The sequence below is a fragment of the Lepisma saccharinum genome, chromosome 19 (assembly GCF_977018435.1).
Source record: "Lepisma saccharinum chromosome 19, izLepSacc3.1, whole genome shotgun sequence".
Classification (NCBI taxonomy): domain Eukaryota; kingdom Metazoa; phylum Arthropoda; class Insecta; order Zygentoma; family Lepismatidae; genus Lepisma; species Lepisma saccharinum.
Genome location: NC_139247.1, coordinates 51,804,424 through 51,818,006, shown reverse-complemented (window position 1 = coordinate 51,818,006; position 13,583 = coordinate 51,804,424). Strand labels below are relative to the sequence as shown.

At 38.5% G+C, this 13,583-nt stretch overlaps 1 protein-coding gene across 2 annotated transcripts in view; it reads left to right on the top strand.

Moving 5' to 3' along the window:
• The first annotated feature begins 3,675 nt into the window (after positions 1–3,675).
• AsnRS (asparagine--tRNA ligase) overlaps positions 3,676–13,583 on the top strand; it is a 32,192-nt gene continuing 22,284 nt past the window's right edge. Inside the window, exons 1-3 of one of the 2 annotated variants that reach the window (XM_083140866.1) lie at positions 3,676–3,813; positions 5,844–5,992; positions 11,351–11,612. In XM_083140866.1, coding sequence (XP_082996992.1) covers positions 3,783–3,813; positions 5,844–5,992; positions 11,351–11,612 — 442 coding nt within the window. In that variant the 5' untranslated portion in view covers positions 3,676–3,782. Of the gene's footprint in view, positions 3,814–4,820; positions 5,157–5,843; positions 5,993–11,350; positions 11,613–13,583 lie in introns of those variants that run through there. The other variant, XM_083140865.1, reaches the window with a different exon arrangement.

The following is a 13,583-nucleotide window of genomic DNA, read 5'->3' as shown; positions in this document are numbered from 1 at the left end:
TTAAGGTTAGGTTTATGACATTTCACATTCGGTTGGTAGATATTGGTAGATTTTTGATTGAATTCACAAGGTCTTTGAGCAAGATGGGAATGTTTGATTGAGTGATTTGGTTTATTATACTTCAAATTTCAGCCACTTCTGGCTAATCGCGAAGATGAGGATGAGTGATGGTATGTTGAAATTGATGAAGGGACACTTACAAATAACACCCATGCCCAGGCCGGGATTCGAACCAGGGACCTCTGGCGTCGTAGAACGATATGTTAATCACTCCGCCACGGGGGCTGGCGAGGTGGGAATGTGTTTTGGATTTTCTTTGTATATGCGAAAATATTTAACTGTGACGCGCACATGCTTTTGCTTACATTAAAGGTCATCTTTTCACGAAAACGAGGAATTGACAAGTCACCTTAAAACATGCATGTATATGCATTTAATACTACTAAATACGAAAAGAAACCTTGGCCGGCTCTTCAAATTATCCACCGAAGATTGAAAAGAGAAATAAAACAACTTTCGAGAGTTTGGCTTTTCCTTGCTTGCTCTGAGATCTGAAGGATTTCGGTTTTGTATATATAATGATAGTATTTTCAGTGCTTGAAGAACGTCGTTAGGCACATATAATTATGTTAGAAATAAATACTTTGTCAAATGTTTTACAAACATTCCAAACTTAGATCTCTTACGAGTTGATTGGGAACCATCTCAACTCAATATTTTTTTTAAAAAATACAACACCCTATAGATGTCTGAGGAAATACCGAATACATGGCTTCTAAAAGGCATTGGATGTGGTACACATCTGCCATAAATTATTTAAAGATATTTTTATGCTTAGCTATGGGACTTTAAAATTAAAATGAACTGAACTGATGTGGACTCTATAAGTATGATATATTCAATAATATGGTTTCTATATCCAGTTGGTGACAGACGATTTATTCCTGGTTGGGATGGCTGAAGATAGAGGAGAGGGGGAATCCTCCTCAGTCCCTTTAATCTCACACTGCATTAAAAATCAATAGCTGTATCTTTGTTCGCAAGTTTCACATTTCGAACTCCTGATATTCCGTTTCGTTAAATTCAAAACGAGCCCATGAACAAGGTCCAGAGCTTTATATTTTTCGGGATTGTTATCTGGTTAAAATCTGTTTTTTAAATGACAATAAATACTAAGGAAAACAAAGAAATAAAAATTATTTATGCCAATTTTGAATTTAAAAAAAAAACAACAGGAAATTCGTGTGCTTTTCTAAAATGGAATATTTCCGATGCCTTCACATTATACCTATAGGTACTACGTTTGAATTAGTACTATATGCGTAGTATATATATATGCGCGCGCGCGCGCGCGTGTATATATATATATATATATATATATGAGGATGAATTTTGTACCCCCCAAATGAAAAACGTTCCTGCGCCACTGTCTATTTCGTTCTTTCTTACTTCCTCTGTTTCTATGTCTCTTTCGTTCTTTCTTTACAATAATAATAATAACCTGTTGTTTTTCAATCGTATAAATATTGCACCCCTCATTGGGAGGTCAGCACTCGATACGCACCCCTACATAGATTCAAATCCTGACGCCAATAGCTTCCTAACACCCCTGATTTTTTTCTGCAATCTCCCTTTCCCCTTTAGATCTTGCGCTAAGAACAAAGTTGAAAATTTTGTATAAATCCCTGGTTAAGCCAAAGACTCCGGCACGGGAGCCAAGAGGGAGAGTGTTGGTGATCACTTCACCTGCACAATCATACGCACGTTCTGGGTAAATATAGCCGTCGTAAGTTTGCCACATTCCTCGTGGAGAAGCTTATGGAATGACGCATGGAACCGAGGGACTTTCCCGAAAAATAGCTTCTAACGTGCGATATGCCTCTGGAAAACGGGAGAACGTTATCTAAATATATATAACTATCTGTGACTAATCTTTTCACTATATGTTTGATTTGTAGATATTTTACCCTCCATAAAAAATAGAAAGGGAGAGACTATAAATATTTCGGTACAGGCTTGGAAAGAAAGGGAAACGATGGATACATAAAAAGAATCTTCTCTTGCTAGTGTTCGTTCTGAAATCGTTCCCAACCTGGAAAAGAAAATACGTACTGTCATATTTAACTTGTTATTCATAAATATTTTTCGTTATTAATATTTAAGTACTTACTCATAATTTTTGAAGTGGAGAAAGTAATAATTTATTGTACTGCTATGGTCTAATTAATCTCTGTAAAAAGAAATGAAATCGTGAAACTGTAAGCTATACGAGATTGAGTTTTACTTTTCAATGTTATTAGTGCATTGACACAATTAGAAATTATTTCTATTAGGTAGGCCATAAGAGCAATGTGCACAAGGAAAAATTCGGTAGTAGTTTTGATAGGGTTATAATCTTCATAAACGGTGTGCGTTATTTACATTGATACAATTATATCTGTTATTGTATTGTTATTTCTGCACTGGCGGTTTCAAACTCTTAATGTATACACATCTCGATTTCGACCCATTATTTCGCCCTTGTTTGAAATTATCAGAAAACCAGTCTCATAGGTGACGCCTTCGGGAAGGGTCTGATTGATTTGGTTTATTTTACTTCGCTTTTCTGCCACTTTTGACTAATCGCGACGATGAGGATGAGTGATGATCTTCATAACTGAAGAGCAGTCTGCCACAAAAATCCCAGAGAAATCTCCATCTACAATATGTGCCAATTGAAGATATACATTACAAGCCAGGGTTATTAAAGGTCCAAGAATTGTAAATAAATCAAATTCCGGTCCAAGAGTAAAAATCAGCACCTGGACCGTAAAGAACATTTTTTACGGATCAATTTAAATACAGCACAGTAACCTTCTTTCCAGCTGAATATAAATTCTGTCCAGGAACCTTTATTCTGGATCAATTTAAATACGCTCCAGGAACCTTTTTTTTCCGGATCAATTTAAATACGGTCCCTTTTTCAATGAAACAATACGCAACTTGGACCGAATTTAAATTGTGCGAGAAAAATTGTTCTGGTCGTGCAGCACCCATTAGAATTTATGGGTTGCTGAGCCTTTAACAACTCTGTTACAAGCAGTGGCGTGAGCAGAATGTTTAATAAGATAAATGCAAATTATGGGAAAGGAGAGGTTAATCCTATATTTTGCAAGATTATGATTCCCAACAATCAACCCTCCCCTCCTCCACCCTCCGCACGCCACTGTATAAGAATTATTACAGTGTAAAATATTTCTTACACATACACAGAAATGTTTCAGAGAGTCAACACTTTTTTTTTCATCCAAATAGCTGTCTTGTTCCTGGAAGTTAAACATTGTAGGATTGAAACAAAGTTACATACACTAGGCTTTTATTAGGCTAGAGCACGTAAGTACCTTTGCCGAGTGTAAAAACCCTGCAGATGTCAAGACAATGGACAGAAGTATTTCTGAAAATAAAAGTAAATTTTCATCCCTGACAGGGATGCTTTCACAACCTCCACCCAGAAAAATAGGATGGGGCGGGTTTTTTTTATCAAAGGGGGGCTTAGGATAGGGGATGATACAATCCTAATGTGATAATTCTTCCCATTGGAGAGGAGAAAAACTCCCAATCTATGAAATACGACATTCAGCCACGCGAAAGGGAAATTCCCGTTTCAACTTCGAGTATAAAAGCAATCCCCGCCCTCCCGTGCGTACGTTTCTGTATCTTGTCCTTTCTCCATTTCGCTTATCAGTTGCTCGTAAAGCAGTGGTCATAAAAGTTCCTTTCTTAAGGTACTCTAATAGAAGAATATGGAAGAATTAGACTTTGAAACAGGAGAAGGTAAGGAACTAAGGTGCATTTAATTTTTATTGTGTGCGGTCCTTGTCGAGACTCGAGAGCCCCTGTACCTCTGCTGGAGCACCACCAAGTTTTCTGAAACCGCGGAAAATATGCGAACTACAGGCTTCCTCCTAACTTTAACTAGCGACACTAGCGCCACTGCTCCCGCGCCAGCGTTTCAGGTGTGCTGGTGGATCTAGAATATGTGCGATGAAAATCAAACATAAATGTAAACTCGGAGAATAACATTTCTCCCAAGCAAGGGACCGGGAATGGAATTCTTCTATTTTCACCTTATGCGCAGAAATATCCAGCCACGACTCTGCACGCCTGAGCCACCTTAAAAAATCCCACTCCATTCTAGGATCCACGGTGGGTCAGTCGATAGGGCGTCTAACTGCCACTCAGGAGACCGAGGTTATTTTTCCGAGGTATCCCTACATAAAGCAGCTCTGGGGTACATCCAGCCTCGAGTAACTGGTTACATGGGCCCTGCAGCAACACTGGTGTGTCAGTAGGGCTTCTAACTGTCACCCAGGAGACCAAGGTTCTCTTTCGGAGTTATTCCTACATAAAGCGGCTCTGGAGTTCATCCAGCCTCGAGTAAATGGGTACCTGGGCCATGTGGCAACACTGATGTGTAAAGACGACCAGAGCGTGGTACTGATCACACCACCTCCAAAATGACAGAGACCCATGCCATGACCGAGATGGTTGTGTTGAATTGTGGATAATGGATATACTCGCGTCGTCTGCTTTATAATGTCCAGGATTCGGTGATTCTGGTGTCGGCGGCTGCTGACATCTCGGCGTTGGTAAAAATGCTACCTTAAGTAGTATGTATTTCACCCGTATTTCATAATTAGTCATCATTTTAAAAACATCACTTGAGATGAGGACGAACGAGCCATGAATGCAACTGTTCTTCCACGACCCACGACCTATGTCCACGACGCATTGCGCAGCGCAGTGAAAAGTAAACTGTGAATGATGAAAGTCGTCGTAATCTGTGGTTGTCGTCGGCACGCGAAACAAAAGTACACGTATTAGAAAGACGTCTGCTAGATTACACGTGTTGATATACTATTTTTGTGTGAAACTATTGAATGCTAGGAACCACCTTTTCAGAATCGAAGTGTTGGCAGTGAGACATAATAATTTATGTTCGTTGAAGACGTGAAATATTTGCATGACAAAGAAATTGTACGGATTACATCATTTTTGTCAAAAGCAAGATATTCCTTCCCAAGTGCTTGTTTTATTTTGGGTGTAATTTGTTAATACTGTCATTGCAGTTCTAAAAATGCCAGAAGTAGATGCAGAACTCGGGAAACTCTCTATAGGTAAATTTTATCTCTCGTTATACCCTCAGAAGTTTGGTTAAATACATATGCAATTTAATTCCGTGCATATTCAAGAATTGTAGAGAAGTGTCGGATAATAATAATGTATTGTGATAAAAGTTTAATACCGGTAATGCATGAATGAAAAGTATTTTCATAATGCCGAAAAATCTGCACCTTGAGATGCCTTGCTCGTTTTTAAAGCCACTGGTGTTGAACAGACGAGAGCATTAGTAGCTAGCACTGCCAAAAGTTAGGGTGCATAAATTCAAGGAGCTAGTTATGGTCCAATGTGTTTTTCAGTCTTAACAGTTTTATTTCACAAATTCATTTCAGGTTGTTCAGATATCATGCTTTCATTTGTCACTTTAAATATTGCCAGATGTTTGTCTTCTTTGGAACATAGTCAATGGTGTGTCCAAAAGGAATTGGTGGGTGTCATAACTCCCCCTTTAACCTTGCATTTCTGAGACGATGTAACTCCCATGCGAAAATACTGGGCATGGTACTGGACGGAGAGGTCTTTTTTTTTTCTCTCACTTCTCAGTGTCTTCTTTTAATTAATTTTCTGTAGTTTCTTGAATGCTTATGTTGTCTATTTATCCACTGGACTTTTTCATCTTAAATTTTTGTCTCTAATATTTTAGATTCATACTGTACACATTATTTTTATTTTGCATTTGTTAGGTGAGTTGTACACGTCGGAGAAGAATGGAAGTGATGAAGCTGGGGATGGAACAGAATCCAAACCATTCAAGACAATCCTGCAGGCCATGAGGCATGCAGGAAAAGAGCCTTTTCCAACCATCTTTGTTGACAGTAAAGAGGGAGGAAAGGTAAATAAAAGGAACGAGTTTACAATACCGGACCACTCTCCAATTGCTATGAAATTTCGCCTACTCACTAATTGAGACCTCCTAATCACGAATCTGCATTTAAAATTACAATTTCCATGCTTGGCTGTCAAGTATGGAAATGTAGAGAAAAACGAAATAAACTATGTTTTCCTAAGGTAACGTAACCCTACCGTAAGAACAGCAGGACCACGGAAGACTGCATTTTCCCAACATGAAAAAATCAGCGTGCAATATACTGTTGCCAAACGTACCTAGTGAAACGAGTCCACATTCCTAAATAATAATTTTTCATTGTATTTATGCTAATGGAACCTAACCTGGAAGGCGTTTCTCGAACACAAGGTAGGAAAACTGTTGTGCGTGTCTCCCGCCATTCTTCCATACTGAACACAATGTAACTGAGAACACAACGGTGGATACAGCTTAACGAATTGCATCTCACTTATTGCACAACACTTGACCAAACTTGTGTTCTGACGTCAAGGCAGAAAGCTTTTCAATTTTATTGTGTTTAGTTCTCTTCAGTGGCGGCTGGCAGCTAGTATGATGGGTAGCGCCAACGTGATCAAGAAATCGAAAAATTTTCACTAGCTTATGTCATAGAAATCTAATAAAAGAGGTAATTTTAATGGGATGAGTGAACACTCGCAAAGAACACTGATGGCCAGGCCAAGATTCGAAGCCGCAATCCCAGGTATCATAGCATGCTATGCGGAGGTCAGCCAGAGTTTCTATTAAATAAATGCAACTATTAAAATTTCGATTCCTGTCACCATTTTTTTTATATTTTTGGTACTAGTTTACTATCCTTTGGACACATTTATTTATTTTTACAGAAGAAACTACTTACCGTAATAAGTTCCTGTAGCATTGTCGAACATCGGGAAAGTGTTTTGTGTGATGTGGGAATGTTTCATAGCTGAAATTCATGTTGTTCGTTGAAAATTATTTCTCCGACGGAGAATAGCTAGCCCCACGAACCATTGGCGCGTGGATAGGTTAGTTCTGTTAGGTTAGGAAACATAGTTAAAATTTGGTGTCGTGTTAGTATCAGGATCTAGAAATTGGAAATAATTGCGAACCATTGGCACGTGGTTAGGTTAGTTCTGTTAGGTTAGGAAACATAGTACAAATTTCATCAAAACAACGTTGATACACCTTTAGGAATGTTCCGCGAAGCAGATACGTAAGTACAAATGTCAAAAATTGACGAAATGAAAAAATTAGAGGTGTCCGAAGGATAGTAAATTTTTACCGATATTTTTAAATAGAATTGATGTTTAAATCTGGCGTGGGACAGCCAAGTTGTTTAACTTTTAATTTAATGTCATATAGTTCCTTGGAAAACTGTGTATGTAATAGTGCTCTAATCTGACTCATCTTTACTAACTACCCTTCCTTTCACACACAATCCAACACTTTCACTTCACTAAAAAGAAAAACACTGAACAATTAGAAACACTGAGTCGATCATGGTATTCTCGCCTTGCTTTGTTTATAATTTGCAACCCCAGCATGCCAGACGGTACATCAACAATCGGTGTTACTAACTAAAATATGATTATCTGCTAAATGAACTGTGGATCTACAATTTTTAGAATTCAATGCAAGAAATTGAATTATATCTCCAAGTGAAATTCTTATACTGATAGATTTTCCGTGTGATTTTTTACGAATATTAAAGTAAAAAATCCCCTGGTGATGCGAATTCCCTTTGATATTTAGGCAATTCTTCTGCACTTACAGTAAATGTCTTCAATTTTTTCAATGTTGACTATGCTGGCCCAGAGCAAGTGAGAGAACAGCTGGGGATGCGATGCAGGAATTGAGGCGGCCGTAAGCTCGAACGCTTATGAGATTCGAATCTCCTTGTTCTTAAATGTATTAATTTAACTATATTTTGGCAAAGCAAGTGCTGTTTCTTTTTCCGAGTGTAGAGCCATGGCACGGCGGCTCTCCCCTTAGAGCTGCCGCTGGTTCTCTTAGCATAAATAAAAATTTTCGTTGTATTTATGCTAATGGAACCTAACCTAACCTTGTAGGCATTCCCCGTCGGAACACAGGAAAACTGTTGTGCGAAAGAAACATGGTTGTCAATTGCTTTGTATGGAGAATCATCGTGGTATTTAACGAGGTTATTCTACAACTTCTACACATTTTACTATTTCCATGCTTGACCGCCAATTATTAGATGCAGTTTCGTGATTAGGACTTAGTGAGTAAGCGAAATTTCGTAGAAATTGGAGAGTGGTCTGGTATTGTAAACTTGTGCCAAATAAAATATCAAGGGGTAAGAGTTTTGATTTTTTTTATGATTTTTTCAAATTCTCCTAGCAGAAATACTAATTATCGTAGAATTTTGGAAATCATTGTCACATGAAATTTGAACCTTCCTTAAAGTAATGAGTGCTGTTTGGATTTGAAAAATTTATTTAATGTTGAAATAACCAACTTAAAAATTACCTTATGCAAGCATGCATGCTTTACATGGACAAGGTATTCTCAATTGACAAGTGACTAAGTATCGTAGACTAGTGGGAGTGAATGTAGAAGTAAATTGGATGGAACCTTAGTAGAATCTCTGACCTTCCTAACCCAAACACGAAAGCATATATTGAACACAATCTTAAGAAATTGCTAAAACTCTGCAGTATGTGTTAACAGATGTAAATTGAAATCTAAGCATGTAAAATTTGGAATTGTAGCATGATGTAATCAAAATAAAACAAAAGGAACTTGGCCCTATCGCGGAGTTCTATCTATCAACTTTTGGTGTAACATGAGATTGTGATCAGCAAGAAGAAAGTGGTGAGAAGACAGACTTTTTACCAGTGTTTGAATTATTATTTTTTCTTTGAAATTGAAGGGGGTTCCATCCATTGATGGATTCAAATGTAAATAGGAAATGTACTTTACTATTGGTAGTACTCTAGAAGAAAACATCTTTCCAGAGCATGCCCTCTTCCATTACAGGCTCCCCTGAATTGTGTTACACTCTTTTCCGTTGCATTTTGCAACTGGTGTGTCGCCTATTTTCTGATTATACAACACATTTACATGTTTTTATAGAATCAATGGTAAAATTTCGATCTCCGGGAAACATATTTCTTCAATTTTACAGGAGAAAGTACTTACGGAACTGAGTTTCTGTACACTTTTGAAAGGTTGTAGAAGTGCTTTCTCCCATCGTTCAATTAGTTTGGCCGGCAAATCATGTATTTTTCTAGATTAATGTCTCTCCGATACACAAAAGCTGTTGCCTCTATTTCCTTACACTACATAAATCGGATGTTGCATGCATTTTATGACATAACCTACGTAAATGTGCATGATTTTTAACGTAATGTAACCATTTTTTAAACTATGTTAACCTAACGTAACTAACCTAACTGACGAAAGTAGTTATTTTTCGGTTAGGAAGGTTGGAAACACTGCATACCCACTGCTGATAGAAACGCTAGTCAAGATTTGCCCACCATATTGTGTGTAACGCAAGGGAAAAAGGAACTAACAATAATTACTCGATATGTGCAAAATTGAGATTATTTTCGTGAAAAAAGTGAAATACCACCTTCAAGAATCTTTAGCAATGCATAATAGGTAAGTACAAATGTGAAAAATAACAAAATAAACGAATTTGAGACGTTTCCCGGAGATCGGAATTTTAATGAATCAATATTTAATTTAACATATGTTCCTGAAACAGTTCAACCATTTTTATTTTCTTATTTTTCAAGGATTGAATCTTAAAAAGTAAAAAAAGTCCTACAAAGATATGGGTTATTTCATTCTGTAAGGTTAGCATAGTTTTTTTTTTTTTAATGTAGTATTTTTTGTATTTCTCGATAAGAAGCTCAGTAGATGCTAACAGTCCCACACTTGCCACATATGTTATCAAGGGTTGTTCTGATAACATTCGAAAATATAAAATGGTGTGAACATGTTAACATTACAAAATCTACCAGCAAGATCTCGTACAAACGTGACTGATATTTATAAGGAGGGGCTGGCATCCTCACTGCTAATTTTAATTTGCATCCTGGTTCTTACTATATTCTTTATGAATAATTTCCTACTATTTGGAACAATACTTCCCAAAGAGACCCAGGGTAGGCCTAGACAGTTTTCGTTCTCTTGTCAGTAAAAATCCATCGGTACTTTAGTATTATACGGACTACCTCATTGCATTGCTCAATTGATTTGTTGCTTTGTGTAATCGTTCATTATTATAAGTACCTAACCTAATCAAATACAGTGTTCCTATACCACGTTTGTTATTACCTGTCCTGTTTCCCGTGCTAGCTATCGCTCGACAGTTTCGGTGCTAATGAGAAACGAGGAAAAAATCGTCTGCTGGGCAGCGAGGAGCGAATGGAAGCCAGAAGAGAGGCGCTTACGTAGACGCTGTTGTGACGTTGCATATTTTAATTGGCTGCCTGGCTTTGACTTTCCCCAGCACGGAGAAAAGCCAGCGACCAGCTAGCGCGGGAACTGGGACAGGTTGTAACAAACGTGGTATATGTCCATAAGTGTTTCTTTTGCTTCCCCAGAAAACAGGTAGTCCGTATAATACTAAAGTATCAACCTATCTTTGGTTATACAAGGGAGAGTCAAATGAAAACCTTTAAGGTCTGAGAAAAACTACAGGACAGACTGTAATCAGCTCAAATTTACAGATCCCACTTTGAACTGTAGGTCCAGTCCCGATTAGGCATACTGTGCATAAAGTGGACTTAAAACACCAACTCAATCAATCAAAATTACAAGAGGCATTGACTGTTACTTACAAAATGACATTAAGGCTGCAACACTATTCAAGTGAGGGTCACAACACCATTTTTTCATTTTAAAGATGGTGCCTCCTGCATATACATGCACCAGCGAATAACAGTGTTTTCCTTCCCTCTGGAAGCCTAAAATGTAGACATTCTACAGCAAATTGAAATTCAATGTCTATGCATGCCACACCAGCAAGTTTACATATAGAGGAGGAAGTTCGACAATAGCCTCAGTCCACATGCATATGGGTGGTTAGACCTTCGTGGTGGCTCATAAGTGACTGCACATACATTCCAAACTAACTCAGACTTGAAAATATATGTGGATCAGCAATGAGTCTATGCTAAAATGCAGAAGTCTACTAGATAAAAAAAAAAACAGAAAGCAAATTAAGGTTTTCACTTGACTGTCCCTCACATAAGCACATAATAAACTTAAGTTTGTAGTCTAGTGCAAGTATAGTGATGGAATTATCAAGCAATATTACTTGTCCAACCCGACTCACCATAAAGTTTCATATGTGTTGTCATAAGTATGACGTTAAATTTTTCCTGTCAGCAATATGATGTTGCTGCAAAGTCTCAGCTGAAGAAGATTTACAAGATATGGCAGCGAGAGCAGTACAAGAGTGCGGACAAAGCCAAGAAGGAGGGGGAAGATGCCGAAAAGAGATCTCGCAACTTGGAAGAAGCGAAGAAGGTGACGATCACTGAAGATTCTAGCCTACCAAAGGCTAAGCTGATCAAAATATACGAGACCAAGGATCACAGGGACCAGAGAGTGAAGCTTTTCGGATGGGTTCACAGATTGAGGCGGCAAGGTAAGTTAGAATGAACAGCAGGTCTTGTTTGTTTATTTTTAATTTTCATAACAGTTGAAAAAAAACATGTGTTCAGCAAGTACATTAGTGAAGTGATAGCTTTCTCTGTGATTATTTTGTGCTAGTGGTTAGAAGCAACTTCCAATTGCTGGGTGCTTTGTGCTAGTCCTGTGAGGTTGTTCGTAATATTTACACATTTTAGGTGGGTTAGGTTGCATTTTTCACCTTCTTTCTGTGCATGTACAGAATATTTGTAATAAAAAGGCTTCAAGCAGCTGCAACTATCTACTTTTCTTAAAGTAATTACTTTAAAATGTATAGTTTCTGTACTGCACAAATTCCCAAATTATGTTCTCAAAGCTTGTCAGTTATTTACTGCTAAATTTGTACAGGTATTGGACAAAATAATGGAAACACCTGTGGAAGTCGGAACATCATGCATTAATACAGAGTTGGGCCACCTTTAGCATGCAATACAACTTGGATTCGGGACGGAATAGACCGATACATGTCCTGAATGGTGGTGAGTGGAATTTGAAACCATTCTTCATGCAGCACAACCTCCAGCTCAGGTAGAGACGAAGGAGGTGGAAATCGACGCCGAACCCTGGATTCAAAAACACCTCACAGAGGCTCGATGATATTCAGGTCTAGAGACTGAGGGGGCCAGGGAAGATGTTGAACCTCATCAGCATGCTCTGGAAACCACTGTTGAACAGTGCCAGCAGTATGATCCTGGAAGATGGCATTCTGGTTTGGAAATAAGGTTCGCACCATTAGGTGGATCTGGTTACCCAAGAGTTCTCTATACACTGCTTATGAGACCCGACTGTGTAATGTGATAAGGGGGCTGCCCAATACCATGATATAATGTCCCAGACCATAATAAAGCTGCCACCATGTTTGACAGTCGGGCGGTGACAGTCCACATCGTATGCTGCCGAGGGTGTTTGCCATACAAACATGCGTCCAGTATTGGGGAAGAGGGTAAAGGTTGACTAGTCTGAACAAACAACATGTTTCCAGTCCTCCAACATCCAAGTTTTGTGGTCATTGCATCATGCACGTCACCTTCGAGCACTCGTCTCAGTTATTAGGGACTTGGCAATAGCAACATGTCCATGGATACCCATTTGATGCAGTTCCCGCCTCACTGTTTTGCATAGCACGGTGTGTTTAGGTACTGATTAAGTTCTGTAGTCACTTTGGCATCCATTGTTTTCTTCTGCAACATCACAATACGCTTCAAGGCCCGGAGGTTCCTTTTCTGTAGCTTCGTCTTTCAACCACTATTGTGCGTAGCAGACCCTGTTTCACCGTGCACTGTGTATGCGGTCATGACTTTCGAGACCGTGCCTCGTGTTACACCGCATAACTTCGCTGTTTTGCTCACAGATGCTTCAGTGAAACGGGTACCAACAATGCAACCTCTTTCAAACTCCATCAGGTCGGCTATACTGGTCACTCACTACACCTGAACAACGTGCACTACCACACTGCCTCACTCTACTGTCAGTGCACAGTCCATACTACCTGCAACAAACAAGAGAAGGTTGATTTCAGCCGTGTATTAGTATTTCCAGGCACATTGAAAATATGTCCCACTTCTGACTCGTGTTTCCATTATTTTGTCCAATACCTGTATCTTACATTGTCTCCTCTCTCTCACATTTGTATAAATCATCCTGCATACACTGTGTATGCTTGTGTCTTATGTTTCGAACTGTACACATTTCTTCATGCTTCAGGAATAGTTTACTGGTGTTGTTACAGTGGCAATGGCTAATATTAAACGTATTTCTCACGTAAATTAATCTGAAAAAATCACGTTACCACTGTAGCACACCTGACAACAAATTTATGTATGAAATTTATTCAGTTACATGTTTTGTGTTGAGTTTATTGTTCTTATCAACAAACAGTTAATAAAGAAATATGTATTTGAGACCGTTTCTTTTGTGGTTAACATCA